Source organism: Sander vitreus, chromosome 1 (assembly GCF_031162955.1).
Source record: "Sander vitreus isolate 19-12246 chromosome 1, sanVit1, whole genome shotgun sequence".
NCBI lineage: Eukaryota > Metazoa > Chordata > Actinopteri > Perciformes > Percidae > Sander > Sander vitreus.
In genome coordinates, this window is record NC_135855.1 from 5,516,207 (window position 1) to 5,533,333 (window position 17,127).

Here is a 17,127-nt window from a genome sequence, read left to right on the forward strand (position 1 = left end):
AGCCGCCCACCCTTATCACTGTTAATGGAAAATCTTGAGTCCTTGCAACCTGTGGGAAACATTGCATCGGTCCCGGGCGTGTGCGTGTGTGTGTGTGTGTGTGTGTGTGTGTGTGTGTGTGTGTGTGTGTGTGTGTGTGTGTGACACAGCCTTTTTCTGTGCAACTACAAAAATAGTTCTAAATCTCTTATGCAATTCAATAAAGGCTATGGACAAGTCAATAAAATGCATGGCCACTCAAACACAACACATACAGTATGTGATTGTTTAAATGTTCATTCTGTTATAACAGCCTCACCAGATATCAGAGCCTTCATGCTACATTTAGCCGTTATGCTATACTCACTTTTAACTGTCACACATTTCATCACCCATTCACTTTCACTGTTAAATTGAACGCAGTATAGAGGTGGATGAATAATGTTACCATTATGTGTACTTTTTAATTTATAGCAAATGAGTGCTGTATGACTGCTGACTGTTTCTATGTTAGTCCTATCTCACCTGCCTAGAGACTGCAGATAACTGCAGTTATTTTTACTAAGTCTGGCATATTTACATGTGTACACGTGTTTTTTATACAACAATGTTCATAAATATGCATGGTCCCTATCAAATAAACCAATACAAATATATATATATATATATATATATATATATATATATATATATATATATTTAGATCTTTTACTGTAGTAAAAGTACTAATACCACACTGTAAAGTAAAAGTCCTAATCTCTATAGGCAATCTCTAGCTGATCTACCACCTTTGCTCACCTTTGACTGAGGAGACACGGTAGTTCAATAAATAGACATTCTGAGGAACTGTTTTCGGAAATTGAGGATTAGTTCTTTAGCATGTTTTATTACTATTATTATAGATACAGCACCTACAGTCTTTGCAGTTTGATCCATGTATTTTATGACTTGTCTCAGAATGTATATAAGCCAAACAGAAGGAGGCAACTGCACTTAAACACAAAAATATTACCAGGAGAGAGGTTCGAACGCATGTGGGCATACACCCATTAAGTCCAATGCCTTAACCACTCAGCCATCCTGGTTGAGATCAGGTTCACACAGTGCATCTTTTTTGTGAAAAATGTTGATTCTGTATAGGGTTGGTAATGTTGAGAAGCTGGCAATATTTGAAAGTAGCATCTCCTCGGGGCTCCGTCTAACCCCTCCCCCTGCCCTCAGTGCTCTCTTTTGCTGAGTTTTCTTGCTGAGACTTGCAGAAACTCTGGCGCTGTGCACTGAGCTCAGGCTCGTATACGCACAGAGCCATTTCATTGGCTCTTTCCAAGCGGACTGTGAGGCAGTGATTGGTGGGCATTTCTACAGGATTACAGCAGTTACTTATGACAAATAGTTTCCCTTCCTTTTTCAGAGCCTTTTTATTGCTGACGGGGTGTAATTAAAAGTGTGCATGTATATTGAAAATAGTTACCAGCCCTGCCTTTAAAAATCTACAGCAGTAAAATGCAACATACACATTAATGCAGCAGTAATATTAATGCAGAAACATCAGATATAATAGTAAACGCTGACAGGGAAGCTTTTATTGCATGATGAGTACTTTAAGTACATTTCTGAGAATATATACACATTTTTCAATGTAGGACTTTTACTTTACAGTGTGGTATTAGTACTTTTACTACAGTAAAAGATCTAAATATATATATATATATATATTATATATATATATAAGATCTAAATATATATATATAATGTGTATATATTCTCAGAAATGTACTTAAAGTACTAGTAACTGCTGTAATCCTGTAGAAATGCCCACCAATCACTGCCTCACAGTCCGCTTGGAAAGAGCCAATGAAATGGCTCTGTGCGTATACGAGCCTGAGCTCAGTGCACAGCGCCAGAGTTTCTGCAAGTCTCAGCAAGAAAACTCAGCAAAAGAGAGCACTGAGGGCAGGGGGAGGGGTTAGACGGAGCCCCGAGGAGATGCTACTTTCAAATATTGCCAGCTTCTCAACATTACCAACCCTATACAGAATCAACATTTTTCACAAAAAAGATGCACTGTGTGAACCTGATCTCAACCAGGATGGCTGAGTGGTTAAGGCATTGGACTTAATGGGTGTATGCCCACATGGGTTCGAACCTCTCTCCTGGTAATATTTTTGTGTTTAAGTGCAGTTGCCTCCTTCTGTTTGGCTTATATACATTCTGAGACAAGTCATAAAATACATGGATCAAACTGCAAAGACTGTAGGTGCTGTATCTATAATAATAGTAATAAAACATGCTAAAGAACTAATCCTCAATTTCCGAAAACAGTTCCTCAGAATGTCTATTTATTGAACTACCGTGTCTCCTCAGTCAAAGGTGAGCAAAGGTGGTAGATCAGCTAGAGATTGCAGTGAGACATGAAACGCAGGGAGGCTAAAATGTGTCTGTTGTTAGGACTTCAATGGAAGTGAATGGAATACAGAGTGAATATTCGTGACCAAACAAGTTTCGCCCCAAATTAAGTGCAATGTGTAGCAGCAATAGAAGCGTTAGATCTAATGGACAATTACCTACGTGGGGTTGAACCCCACTATTGGTAACAATAAGTACGTTGGTTAGTCAGCAATACCACCATAGACAAAAGGATCTTTCTCAAACTGTTGGGTATCTTCGAGTAATAACCATCCATCCATCCATCCATCTTCATCCGCTTATCCGGGGTCGGGTCGCGGGGGTAGCAGCTCCAGCAGGGGACCCCAAACTTCCCTTTCCCGGGCCACATTAACCAGCTCCGACTGGGGGATCCTGAGGCGTTCCCAGGCCAGGTTAGAGATATAATCCCTCCACCTAGTCCTGGGTCTCCCCCGAGGCCTCCGCCCAGCTGGACGTGCCTGGAACACCTCCCTAGGGAGGCGCCCAGGGGGCATCCTTACCAGATGCCCGAACCACCTCAACTGGCTCCTTTCGACGCAAAGGAGCAGCGGCTCTACTCCGAGCTCCTCACGGATAACTGAGCTTCTCACCCTATCTCTAAGGGAGACGCCAGCTACCCTCCTGAGGAAACCCATTTCGGCCGCTTGTACCCTGGATCTTGTTCTTTCGGTCATGACCCAGCCTTCATGACCATAGGTGAGGGTAGGAACAAAAACTGACCGGTAGATTGAGAGCTTTGTATTCTGGCTCAGCTGTCTTTTCGTCACAACGGTGCGATAAATTGAATGTAATACTGCACCTGCTGTGCCGATTCTCCGACCAATCTCCCGCTCCATTGTCCCCTCACTCGCGAACAAGACCCCAAGGTACTTGAACTCCTTCACTTGGGGTAAGGACTCATTCCCTACCTGGAGAAGGCACTCCATCGGTTTCCTGCTGAGAACCATGGCCTCCGATTTAGAGGTGCTGATCCTCATCCCAGCCGCTTCACACTCGGCTGCGAACCGATCCAGTGAGTGCTGAAGGTCACAGGCCGATGATGCCATCAGGACCACATCATCTGCAAAAAGCAGCGACGAGATCCCCAGCCCACCGAACTGCAACCCCTCTCCACCCCGACTACGCCACGATATCCTGGCGGAGGCCAACTCTCACCTGAAACGAGTCCGACTTACTGCCGAGAACCCGGACACAGCTCTCGCTTTGGTCGTACAGAGATTGGATGGCCCTGAGAAGGGACCCCCTCACCCCGTACTCCGCAGCACCTCCCACAGTATCTCCCGGGGCACCCGGTCATACGCCTTCTCCAGATCCACAAAACACATGTAGACTGGTTGGGCATACTCCCAGGCTCCCTCCAGGATCCTTGCGAGAGTAAAGATCTGGTCCGTTGTTCCACGATAAGGACGGAATCCGCATTGTTCCTCTTCAACCTGAGATTCGACTATCGACCGAACCCTCCTTTCCAGCACCTTGGAGTAGACTTTACCGGGGAGGCTGAGAAGTGTGATACCCCTGTAATTGGCACACACCCTCTGGTCCCCCTTTTTAAAAAGGGGAACCACCACCCCGGTCTGCCACTCCTTAGGCACCGTCCCAGACTTCCACGCAATGTTGAAGAGGCGTGTCAACCAAGACAACCCCTCCACACCCAGAGCTTTAAGCATTTCTGGGACGGATCTCATCAATTCCTGGGGCTTTGCCACTGTGGAGTTGTTTAACTACCTCAGCAACCTCCACCAGGGAAATTGATGCCAATCCCCCCTCATCCTCCAGCTCTGCCTCTACCATAGAGGGCGTATTAGTCGGATTTAGGAGTTCCTCAAAGTGCTCCTTCCACCGCCCTATTACCTCCTCAGTTGAGGTCAACAGCGTCCCCATCCTTACTGTACACAGCTTGGATGGTTCCCCGCTTCCCCCTCCTGAGGTGGCGAACGGTTTTCCAGAAGTACCTTGGTGCCGACCGAAAGTCCTTCTCCATGTCTTCTCCAAACTTCTCCCACACACGCTGCTTTGCCTCTTTCACGGCAGAGGCTGCAGCCCTTCGGGCCCCTTGCAACTGCCTCCGGAGTCGTCTGGGATAACATATCCCGGAAAGACTCCTTCTTCAGTCGGACGGCTTCCCTGACCACCGGTGTCCACCACGGTGTTCGTGGGTTACTGCCCCTTGAGGCACCTAAGACCCTAAGACCACAGCTCCTCACCGCAGCTTCAGCAATGGAAACTTTGAACATTGTCCACTCGGGTTCAATGCCCCCAGCCTCCACAGGGATGCACGAAAAGCTCCGCCGGAGGTGTGAGTTGAAAGTCTGTCGGACAGGGGCCTCCTCCAGACGTTCCCAATTTACCCGCACTACCCGTTTGGGCTTACCAGGTCTGTCCAGAGTCTTCCCCCACCCCCTGACCCAACTCACCACCAGATGGTGATCGGTTGACAGCTCCGCCCCTCTCTTCACCCGAGTGTCCAAAACATACGGCCTCAGATCAGATAAAACGATTATAAAATCGATCATTGACCTTTGGCCTAGGGTGCTCTGGTACCAAGTACACTTATGAGCATCCCTATGTTCGAACATGGTGTTCGTTATAGACAATCCATGACTAGCACAGAAGTCCAACAACAAACAACCACTCTGGTTTCAGATCAGGAGGCCGTTCCTCCCAATCACGCCTCTCCATGTGTCTCCATCATTACCCACGTGCGTGTTGAAGTCCCCCAGCAGAACTATGGAGTCCCGACTGGAGCCCCATGCAGGACTCCACTCAAGGTCTCCAAGAAGGCCGAATACTCCGAACTCTTGTTCGGTGCATATGCACAAACAACAGTCAGAGTTTTCCCCCCCCACAACCCGCAGGTGTAGGGAGGCGACCCTCTCGTCCCACCGGGTTAAACTCCAACGTAGCGGCGCTCAGCCGGGGGCTTGTGAGTATCCCCAGACCCGCCCGGCGCCTCACACCCTGGGCAACTCCGGAGAAGAAAAGAGTCCAACCCCTATCCAGGAGTATGGTTCCAGAACCAAGACTGTGCGTAGAGGTAAGCCCCACCAGATCTAACCGGTAGCGCTCCACCTCCCGCACAAGTTCCGGCTCCTTCCCCCACAGAGAGGTGACATTCCACGTCCCCAGAGCCAGTCTCTGCTGCCCGGGTCTGGTCCGTCGAGGCCCCTGACCTTCACTGCCACCCATGTGGCAGCGCACCCGACCCCAGCGGTTCCTCCCACAGGTAATAACGCATGTGTAATTACAAAAGGTATATTTTAGGCCGTAAGCATCCATCCTATATAAGTGTCAATGCGTAACTGAATAACAATATGAGGGGAGGGATTGCACTCCAAATGCAATGGAAACAATCCTTCGAGGGCACTATTGGTGTTTTGTCTTTTATCGTGAGAATTATACACAGCAAAAAAAATTTTTCTCAAATCTGTTCACCATAGATTGTTTCAGTGCCCTGTCTGTAGATGATAAGTACCAGGGTGGATGAGTGGTTAAGGCGTTGGACTTAAGGTCCAATGGGCATGTCCCACATGTGGGTTTGAACCCCCACTCCTGGTATTGTATTTGTGTTGTGCAGTTTCCTTGTTGGGATAATGGATTGGTTTGCTAACTTAACTGCATTAGAAGGAGTAAAGTGGGGATGGTTTTTAATTGTTGTTAATTTCATTGAAAAGTTGAATAACACCAATTATGTAAAAAAAAAGATGTGGAATATTTAAAGATTTTTTTTGAAAGGCAAGACTGAATTGTTTGCTTTAAAAGATTAATAATGTAGAAGATGTAGAACATTGTACGGTTTGAATTTATTTTCTAGCTGAAAGTATGAGTATGTATAATAAAAGTCAAAAAGAGTCATAGTATAGTATGTCGGAAGAAGACATGAAAAAGTCTCAGTATGTCCAAAAAAGTGATAAAAAGTCAAAAAAGTGATATTTAAAAAGTTATAGTATATGTAGAAAAAAGTGATCAAAACTTCATAGTATAGCATGTCAAAAAAATTATGAAAATGTCATAGTATAGTATGTTGAAAAAGTCATAGTATAGTATGTCGAAAAAAGTGATCAAAAAGTCATAGAATGGGGCGCCTGGGCAGCTCACCTGGTTGAGCATGTGCCCCATGTACAAAGGCTCAGTCCTCGACGCAGCAGCCAGGGGTTATATTTTTAATTAACCTGCGGCATTTTTCTGCATGACATTCCCCCCTCTCTCTCCCCTTTCAAGAATTCAGCTATCCTATCAAATAAAGGCCTAAAATGCCCAAAAAATTATCTTAAAAAAAAGAAGTCATAGTATAGCATGTCGAAAGAAGTCATATTGTAGTTTGACGAAAAAAATGTTAGTATAGAACCTCGAAAAAAACGATGACCAGTCGTAGTATAGTATGTCGAAAAAAGTCATAGTATAGTACATTATTTCGAAAAAGTGATAAAAAAGTCAAAGTATAGCATGTCGAAAAAGTGATATGAAAGTTATAGTATAGTATGTCAAAAACCTGATGAAAAAAGACCAAAAAAAGTAGCTCACCTGATAGAGGGTGCGGTCCATGTAAAGAGGCACAGTCCTTGTGCTAGTGGCTGCTCTTTAAAAATCAATCTGCTGCCCTTTGCTACATGTCAATCCCCATCTCCCTCCCTTTTAATGTCTAAGCTTTCCTATCAAATAAAGGCCTAAAATGCCCAATTGGCAGACCATACTATACAACCCTTGGACACGCCTTTTCTGCACTGGGAAGGACCTCACCACCAGCATGGTAACAAAGACAGAAAATAATGATTAATATAACAGAAAAGAGTGCATTCCATTTAAACCATGTAACGTATAAAGGAAATCAACGTAGATTATGAATTAACCAATGTAATGTGTTTGTTTTGATGCCTGAATTGTTTGGGCTGTGGCTGACTACACAATGAATTAATGTGTGTACTAAACAACATGGGGTGAAATTGTGTACCATATTACCATTGCTGGCTGTTTAAACCCTTGTGTTGTCTATGGGTCAAATTTGACCCGTTTTCTAAATGTCTATCTCAGAAATATGGGTTTCTTTGTTACTACCTAATTGTAATTACCCTAAAATAACACGGATGATTCCGTACAACGTGCATCGCAAGTACGACAAAAGATCAGATCTCTACTTTCATTGAATTTTGGGTGTTTTGTTAAATTTTTTAGCATTTAAAAAAAAAAAATCTAAATGTTTCAAAACAGTATCCTGACTGAACGTTGACATATAGCCTTCTGTGATTATCCTACCTTTATTATTAGTCTGAATAATTCATAATTTCTGCTTTTTTTTAAGATTATTTTTTGGGCATTTCTAGGCCTTTATTGACAGGACAGCTGAAGAAATGAAAAGGGAAAGAGAGGGGAAATGACATGCAGCAAAGGGCTGCAGGTCGGAGTCGAACCTGGGCCCTCTGCATTGAGGAGTAAAACTCTATATATGGGCACCTGCTGTACCAACTAAGCTACCTGGGCATCCATAGCTTCTGCTTTTTTATCTCCAGGATTAGGAATAATTTCCTATAAATAAGGTTTATTGACCATGAATTCCAAAAATAAGTGTAAAACTAGTAATAAGTTGGTGTTAGTGATGTTCATACATGGTAGTGTAAGGAAGTGTAAAATGGGGGGAAAAGGGGCCAAAAACATTGAAAATGGCCTACAAGTCCAACTGAAACGGTAAGATAAATAAACACCTTGTTGATTGACAGAACTGTTTGGACCATTTTCTAAAATGTGAGGATTTTCCTTTTAATAGTTTAAGTTCGTTTTCCTTATGATGCTTACATACTTTTGCTTTAGTGTAATTTTGAATGCAGGACTTACTTGTAACATAGGTTGTTTTTTTTTAACAGTGTGGTAAAAGTACTTTTACTTAAGGAAAGAATCTGAATACTTCTTCTACCACTGTAATAATCAATACATTTTACAGACTTTTCTAATGGCACTGCGGTTGCTTTGAGGACATTTAGGGAACATGTGCCACAAGTCTGTCTAAAATCCTGTTCTGTCCTGATTCATGTAAAATGTCCTCTCCAGCATTTCTCGCTATCCTCCCACACACTTAACTTATCTTTGTGAGCTGACAGAGTCTGAGTTTGAAACATCTGTCACTTTGTCTGAGAGAGAGAGAATAAAAACACCCCCCTCTGCTCTTATCAGTGTGGGACATTCAGCACACTGCTGTCAGTATGAACCCACCCACAGCAGGAAATTGTGACAAGGCCAGGCATTCAAATGTGGAGTGGGGACTGTTGTTCATTCCACCCACAGCTAACATTCAATTCAATTCAATTTCATTTATAGCAGGGGTCTTCAACGTTTTTTGAGCCAAGGACCGCTTAACTGAGAGTGAGACAGAGCTAATATTGTATGAAATGAAGTTGCATATTAAACCGGGCCTACAATAACATTTGGCCGGCCTAAAGCTTTTACACATACCGTATTTTCCGGACTATAAGTCGCACCTTTTTTCATACTTTGGCTGGTCCTGCGACTTATAGTCAGGTGCGACTTATATATCAAAATATATATAATTTAACATGTTTTTAAATGTTATTTCATGCTGAAAACATTACCGTCTACAGCCGCGAGAGGCGCTCTAGACTTGTGAGGCTAGACGACTATATGCTGCTCCTAAAGACAACTGAGAAAGAAAAGAAACTTACAGTTACAGGTAGTAAAATACGCAGCCGAAAACGGTAATCGAGCAGCAGAACGAAAGTTTGGAGTGAGTGAGAAACTTGTGAGGGACTGGCGAAAAGGTTAGTCTTACTGCAATGAAGAAAACAAAGAAAGCTAGTCGCGCTGAAATCCAGATGGCCAGAGCTGGAGGAAGGAGTCCACAGATGGGTGCTTGAACAACGTGCTGCTGGGAGAGGCTCATCAACAGTGCAGTTACGTTACGTTAACATACCAGACACCTACCGTCTTCAGCCACTTGTTCTGTGTACTATTGTGTAGTTTAATAACTTGCCTTTCCAGATTAAATGTCTGTTCTTGGTCTTGGTCCAGTGCGACTTATATATGTTTTTTGCCTCTTCATGATGCATTTTTTGACTGATGTGACTTATAGTCCGGAGCGACTTATAGTCCGGAAAATGCGGTACATTTTTAGTGCATAGAATACTAAGCTATTAATATTTGTTGGCATGTTTTTATCAATCATGTTAAACATACATGTGGCAGAGTGAATCCTTACGATGAACTGGATCTGTGGACCTTAGTGATTTCCTTACCTATAGGTCAGTAGCCTATCATCAATGTTAGTTTTTTTCACAAATAGGCTGATTTATATTTGCTAATAATATGTTGGATTCATGTTAAGAGATTTTCATTTATGCAAAAACTTAACAAAAATTAACAATAATTTGGTGGCCCCCCTGCAGTAACTCTGAGGACTCCCAAGGGGCCCTGGACCCCCTGTTGAAGATCTCTGATTTATAGTGTCAAACTTTACATATAGAGTAGGTCTTGACCACACTCTAACACTAATTTACAGGGACCCAACAATTCCCCCATAACATGCCTTATACTATATCAACATATGTCTCAATATATTCATTGATATATATATATATATATATATATATATATATATATATATATATATATATATATATATGTATATATATATAGTGTTGTACTGTATGACTCTATAGGAATTAACTTTTAAAATGCAGGCTGATTTTTAAATTGCAGTTCTTGAAAAAAAATAAAAAAATAAAAACAGAAATACCTTACAGTTTCAGATATTATTTTGTTAATAATTTACATTTCTATAATAACCCAACTAGACAGGTGAACTGTATCATATTGTCATACTGAAGAAAAAAAAAACATAAGCGTAAGGTAATACTGCAAATGTTTGCTTGCATGGCTACATTGCTTGCATGTGACACTCCGCAGACATTTGACCCTCCCCTTGTGATTGTATGGTGGATAGTATTAACAGTACATTAAGGACAACCCTTGACACAGTGACTCCACTAAAACTGAAAAAGATGACTTCTAATGCAACACGATTAAATTAAACAATTGAAGAGAAACTGTCAAACAGCTGACCTACAAAACCCAAAACAAGTTGCAGTCCAGGCGTTAAAGAACTAGTAATGTACTGTATACGTAGATCTACTATATACTCAGAAAATAAAATACATTTACGACCAGATAAGAGAAAGTCACGCAATGTTCAACATCCATCTGGGTCTGTTTAATGAAACTACCAGAGTCTCTAAAAATAGAAATATTTGAATGAGGTTTTGATTGTTTGAACATGAGGATTTTCTGATAAAAAAAAGTGAGGTTTTCATGGTGTACTACTCAGTCATGTATGGAGACAGTAATGAGTCAGTGGAGTCAGTGTTTCATTCCAGTCAAAGTAACTTTATTGAATGATCATTGGCTGTTGTGCTGATGAGTTCAGGGCTGCAGCTTCTGTTGGTCAGGGAGCCTCTGATCGTCTGTCAGCACATCTGAAAACGCTTCTTCTGTAACAGTGAAACAGCACAGAGGGGGATTAGGTCCAAACTCAATGTTGAATACAAGTGTATATGTATATTTATTTTTTTATAATGTGCTCATGTGGACACTCACAGCACTTGTAGAGAGTGTTGAGCCTGGCAATGTCGTTGCGACTCATCTCCTTAGCGTTGCCAAAGGACACGTTGGCGTTGGGGATGGGGACCATGGTGGGCTGGTTGTTCTTGGAGAAGGCGTACCTGCAAGAGGACACGGAGCAGTTAGACTGGAGCACAGCACATCCTAGGAAGGAGGATCCTTACTGTTGGTGTCATTTTGGATTCAGTCTTCCCATTCATCCCACACGTGAATAAAGTTGTTCAGTCTTGTTTTCTGCATGTCAGGACCATCTCAAAATCAAAAACATATTGTCACAGCCCGGCCTTGAAAAGGTAGTTCATGCTAAGCGCCGGACACAATGACCATGCCTCTGTAAAATAGCCTCTGGAAGGAACTTGTTTTGGTGGAACGTGTGTACGTTCAAAAGTTGTTTTAGTCGTGCGAGAGAAAACTCAGATTGGACAGATAGTCTAGCTAGCTGTCTGGATTTACCCTGCAGAGATCTGAGGAGCAGTTAACCAGAGTCCTCACAAATCCACCGGAGTTTAAAATGCCAACACAAAGGAAGAGGAAGCTGACTGAGGGACATCTGGTACAACCTCCGGCGGGCACCGGAGCAATCCCCTACATAAAACGTTGTCAATATAGACTAAGATTACTGCCACTCTCTTTTAACCGGCATTAACCAGAGATCACTCTCCAGCCTCCAGCTGCTCCAGCCAGGCTTCTCACCTGTTTCAACAGACGACATCACTCCAATCCTAGCTTCTTGTTCGTTTTAGAATTGAGTTTAAGATTTTACTGATCAATTTTAAAGCTCATCAGGTTCTATCACAAAAATGCTGACCCTATACGAGCCAGTTTGTAGCCTTACATCCTCGGGCCGGGCCCTTCTAACGTTCCAAAGTCGAGACTTAAAGCTATAGTGCGTAGTTTCTGTCTCCCCCATGAGGAATTCTAAGTAATGACAACAAAACTCCCCACCCCTCCTCCACGCAGTTGCTAGTAGCCAAGGAGGACACTGAGTTTCTGCGCGGGAAAGTCGCCGGACGCCACAATCTTCTGAACACAGCCATACTGAGAAATACAGAGAGATTTGTGTGGAGCTGACAGTCTTAATTAGCTTTGTAGCAACTCATTTGGCAATGGCTTGAATGTAACGGACTTTTTTTTAATATCAAAAAGTTACGCACTAAAGATTAAAAACCAGAGGCTCGCTGAATTTGTGACATCTTTTAAATCACTTCTTAAAACACATTTTTATAGACATGCTTCTATTGTCTTTTTACCCTAGCAACTGGCAATTACATTTGGTTAATTGAATTGTCATTTTTCTTCTGTCCTTTGATAGTGTCCAATCTACTGTTTACTATGGCTACATGTGTATGTGTATTGATTTTGTGTTTTTTTTTGTTTCCTCTGTCAAAGCACTTTGTAAACTGTTGTTTTTAAAGGTGCTATACAAATGAAGTTATTATTATTATTATTATTATTATTATTATTATTATTATTATTATTATTATTATTATCATGCACACACAACACAGAAGTGAAGCCAGCTGTTCTCACTTGTGGTACTGCATGACAGAGTTGTAATCATAGGGAGTGCCCTGGTTCAGGGTGGCGATCTTATTGAAGTTGTGCTCCATTCCTAAAAAGAAAAAGAAAAAAACAAGAATTAAGTTAAGATTAAAGTTACATTTGTTTGGTTTGACTTCACTTTGTCTCTGGACAGAAAGGAGTCCAGCTGCTGGAGAAAGATCCCAATAATCTGCAGAGCTCCGTGGTTTGGTACTGATGGTTTTATGTTCAGAGAAGTGCAGTCACACAATGAACTTCTGTTTCATGAAGGATCAGGGATTTGCTAAAACGTGGTGTTCCCCCTTGGCAGTGTGATGTTCAGGCTCTTTTTGTCCACTAGGAGGCACCAGGGACCCACCATACTTATATTGCAAGCAAGATGGGAAGAGACATGTCAATTATTCCCATATGAAGCAAAGGTTTCTTTAACATTTACATTTTTTTAATGGAAATAATGTTTTTCTTACATATTTGAAATGAATACACGGACATAATGGATATAACTGTCTTTCTTTTGAGGAGCAGTGAAGCCTGATGGTCGTGATGAGAACAAGGATTTGGGTAACGTGCCCCGGAGACTATTAGGACAGCTCTCATGTAGCACACAGGCTGCTGGGGCCATGCTAGGTACAACTTCCTCTCAAAAGCACAGGAATATAAACAGAGAGAAAGAGAAAGGTGCGGCAAAGGGTAAAAATAGTATCCTGTTAGGCACGACGCGAAGCCGAGTGAAGTGCAAAATAAATTAATAAATGGCGGCATGTGATTAATGCGATAAAAAAAAAAGAACGCGTTATGCTTGGCCATTAATCACATCGCGATTAACGCGTTAATGCTGATAGCCCTAGTTTAATCATTGTGCTACTTTTATGTCCGATGTAAAGCAAATACAGCACATGTCAGGTCCATTCAGTTTCGGTGGTTCAATGTCACGAGATTGGATGGAAATTGATGCTTTCTCCATTTTAATTCAGTAGTTAAATATTATAGCTTAAAAAACTGAAACTGAAATGATTTACATAAAAAAAAAAAAATTTCAATCCTGGCAACAATGGCGGTTCTAGGGGGCGGAGCAAGGGTGGCCAGTGCACCTGTAATATTAAGCCTGGATCCCCGTCTGGCCCCCCTAACTGTGGCAAATATGTTCATACATTTTAACCCCACCTTTATCCCCAAAGAGGGAATATTATTCATGTGCAGTGATAGATAAAATGTAGGTTAACACTGATGATTATGACAGATGATTATTCTTGTGTTTATTGTTATATGTGTATCGTTAGTCTTTTGTAGAACCAAACCTATGGAGAGTTAGTGGTATGTAACACTTGTGCTAAATGTATTTGGTACCCCTAAAATCGCATGTGGCCCCAGCCTGGCTCTGGTTTTTCTTGAAGGTTTTAGTTTTAATTTAGTTTCAGGTTACAAAAAAACATTTTTCACCGCTTATTTTCTTAGTTTTAGTTTACTATAATAGGAGGTTGTATTTATCAGTGTATTTGTTCACGAAGTTTATGCATGAAATATTAACGTTAGGCCTGCATAATTTCTTGTAAAAAACAAATCTTATGAGTGTTTTTAGTGAATGTACTTGTCTGCAGTTTACTGGATTTCCTCTGAAAACCGTCTGAATAATAACCAGCTCCCTTACCAGACTGAACGTTTTGCAGCATGACTCTGATGTGGTTGTCCCTGTCAGAGCGGGTCTGTTCATGGTTGAAGCCCAGAGCGTGGAGCAGCTCGTGCTGCACCGTGCCATGGTAAAGGCATCCACTCCGGGCCAGAGACACCACCTGCTTCCCACCACGACGGCCAACGAAGGAGTAGCAGCTGGACAGGAGCACAGAGGAGTTGAAGAACACTGAAGAGTGAGCAAAGCTTTCGACTCAATGTCTTCTACAACATCACTTTCTTACCCATTCTGGGACTCGATGCTCAGCCAGTCGCGGTCGTTGCTTTGGGTGGGCCTGAAGCGGATGCAGGAGAAGGAAGAGAAGGACTCCAGTCCACGGATGATGATAGCCTTTTCCCGGTCGGCTGCCAGGACCACAGCACACAGCAGTTAGCTTCTTACCATCCCATAGCATACAGCATTTAGCTTCTTAGCATCCCACAGCACACAATAATTAGCTTGTTGCCATCACATAGCACACAACATTTAGCTTCTTATCATCACAGAGCACACACAATTGATCTTCTTAGCATCCCACAGCACACAACATTTAGCTTCTCTTCATCCCACAGCACACAACATTTAGCTTATTTCCATCCCACAGCACAAATCATTTATCTTATTAATATCCCACAGCACACAACATTTAGCTTCTTATTATTCCACAGCACACAACATTTAGCTTCATACCATCAAACAGCAAACAACATTTAGGTTTAGCTTCTTAGCATCCAACAGCAGACAACATTTAGCTTCTTAGCATCCCACAGCACACATTTAGCTTCTTAGCATGTCACAACACGAGAGCAACACAGTAACATACTGGCCCCAATTATTTGACAACTTTTCTTTTTTTGGAAATTACATTTGAAAAAGACAATCTCATTATTATCACAACAGCAGTTATTCTTTTAGAATGGAGTGTAGTTTCTTCAAGTCTATTTAAAGTGATGTAGAGTCAGTTAGCCCTAGCTAAATGTGTTTAGTGAGTCCAATTTGACTTTGAGGAGTTTCTGAAGGCTCATGTAACATGTTTTGTTGCTTCAGAGGAAGAAATAAATGATGAGTGAAAGCACCTTGAGTGACTCAGCGGATCCAAATTATTGCTTTGTTGAATCGTTACTGTGTTGGATTTGACTGTTTGCTGACTGTTGCATTGGTTGTACATCTGTTTTTTTAGTTTTTTTTAATTTATGTCATGACTCAGAGGACCTGACCAGGGTTGGGGGGTTCTGGGGCTCCAAAGCCCTGAATCTTTGAGGTTTCTAAAATACGTCAACTGTTTAATGCTACTACTATTACTACTACTAGCTATTCCCTAAAGAAATCTAATATAAGTAAGCAAATCTTCTTTTGGGGATCTTTGATTTACAGTTAGAGCAGTCCTGATTTTTATGGGATGAATTCAAATATAGCAGATTTATCAGCTAAACATTCATTGTGTGAACTCCACCAATGTGTAAAAAAAAAAAGGAACATCAGACAATATTTTCCTGTGGCATGAGTGAAAATGAAAAAGTCTGGTTTCAGAATGATGAAGACAAGTGGAGAACAGTTAGATACAAAACAGGATGCCTGCTCTACTGATCCCCGAATGTTTACAGCTTTTTGCTCAACTGCCGCTATTGATGGCTTTACTTTAACAGTGAGCAGTCTGTCTGTTTGATTCTGGTATATGAACAGTTTGTTCTCACTTTCAAACCTTTTGTCAGAGTTGTTGCTACAACAGGCTGCATTACATGTGGAAGCCTGCTGTATATGGACAGAGCATAAGTGTGAGATGTGTGTGACACTTACAGAAGTGGTTGGTGATGTAATAAGGAACGTAGACCTTCCCATCAGTGTATTTGCCCCACATGCAGCCTTGGCTGGTGCAGGGGTCGGCGTTTCTCTCGTCCTCGCTGCCGATGGCGATGTCTCCTCCGGTCAGGATGGGATCATTGTCAGAACGGACTGAAACACATCACACAGACACTCAGAAACATGTTGAACTGCTGCTGATAGAACAAGGAAATATCATGGCTGCAGCAGCTCACACTCACTCAGATTACTGTTGGCTCTCTCCAGAAGTTCAGAGACAGAAAGCTCCGCTGAGTCATCCTCTGCACAACAACAACACCATTTCACTTTGTGTAAAAATACAGCAGTCACAGTACTGAGCATGTCAGCATAATAGGTCTGATCATTAGAACAGATGACATACCTGCCTGCAGGTTCAGCATGGGATCAGAGGAGAAAAAAACAAACACGTTAGCGATAGATGGAAAGGAATGACAGCTAAAAGTTTAAGAATAATTTTTCAGCCAAATAACCATTATACTGTGATTTAAAGTGCAAAGTACAAAAAGAGAGATTATGAAACACACGTTCAGCATCGTGGAACCTAAAATGTTGTGTATGTTAGGGTTAGGGTTGTCATCCAAACTGTATCATCATCTATGAGAAATTATCAAAATAGTACTAAAGAAATGTGCTTAAAAAAAAATGAAACATCTGCTCTGTATCACATGAGAAAAGTTATTAATTAGTTTCTCCTTGCAATGTTCTTTAAATATCTTCTACACAATTTGGCAGTCCTTCCCAGTATACATTGGCTCTCTGACTATCCATGCAAAAACTGATAACTAACTTTACTAACTTTTGAATAACTTTTTTATTTTATTTTATTTTTCGTTTTGACAAAAAAATTGGCACATCCAGCATTTCATCTGTGCAGGTGTGTTGGGAAATATCACAGACATCTCGCACACTGCTCTTGCTCCAGCATCACCATTTATTAAAGAAAACTAACGTTTCGGCCCCTTTGGACCTTCGTCAAGAGTATTATAATACTTCATTATTACATATTTATTACTTAATACCTAATATATTTACAATACTCTTGACAAAGA

General features: G+C 41.7%; 1 protein-coding gene across 1 annotated transcript; it reads right to left on the bottom strand.

The window, feature by feature from the left end:
* Window positions 1–10,784: 10,784 nt before the first annotated feature.
* Window positions 10,785–16,272, bottom strand: LOC144519168 (hatching enzyme 1.2-like). Its single transcript, XM_078252163.1, has 6 exons — window positions 16,034–16,272; window positions 14,481–14,601; window positions 14,216–14,394; window positions 12,556–12,637; window positions 11,002–11,126; window positions 10,785–10,895 (listed from the first exon to the last, which is right to left on the bottom strand). Coding segments are annotated over exons 1-6 (570 nt in total). The 5' UTR covers window positions 16,095–16,272; the 3' UTR covers window positions 10,785–10,893.
* Window positions 16,273–17,127: the final 855 nt, after the last annotated feature.

Bases quoted from the DNA above. Each gene is read 5' to 3' on its own strand.
- LOC144519168 (XM_078252163.1), bottom strand. From the start codon at position 16,094: ATGTGGGGCAAATACACTGATGGGAAGGTCTACGTTCCTTATTACATC. The intron at 14,602-16,033 runs GTAAGTGTCACA...TGGTCCTGGCAG, and splicing joins TTACATCACCAACCACTTCT to CCGACCGGGAAAAGGCTATC. The intron at 14,395-14,480 runs GTAAGAAAGTGA...GCTCCTGTCCAG, and splicing joins AGCATCGAGTCCCAGAATGG to CTGCTACTCCTTCGTTGGCC.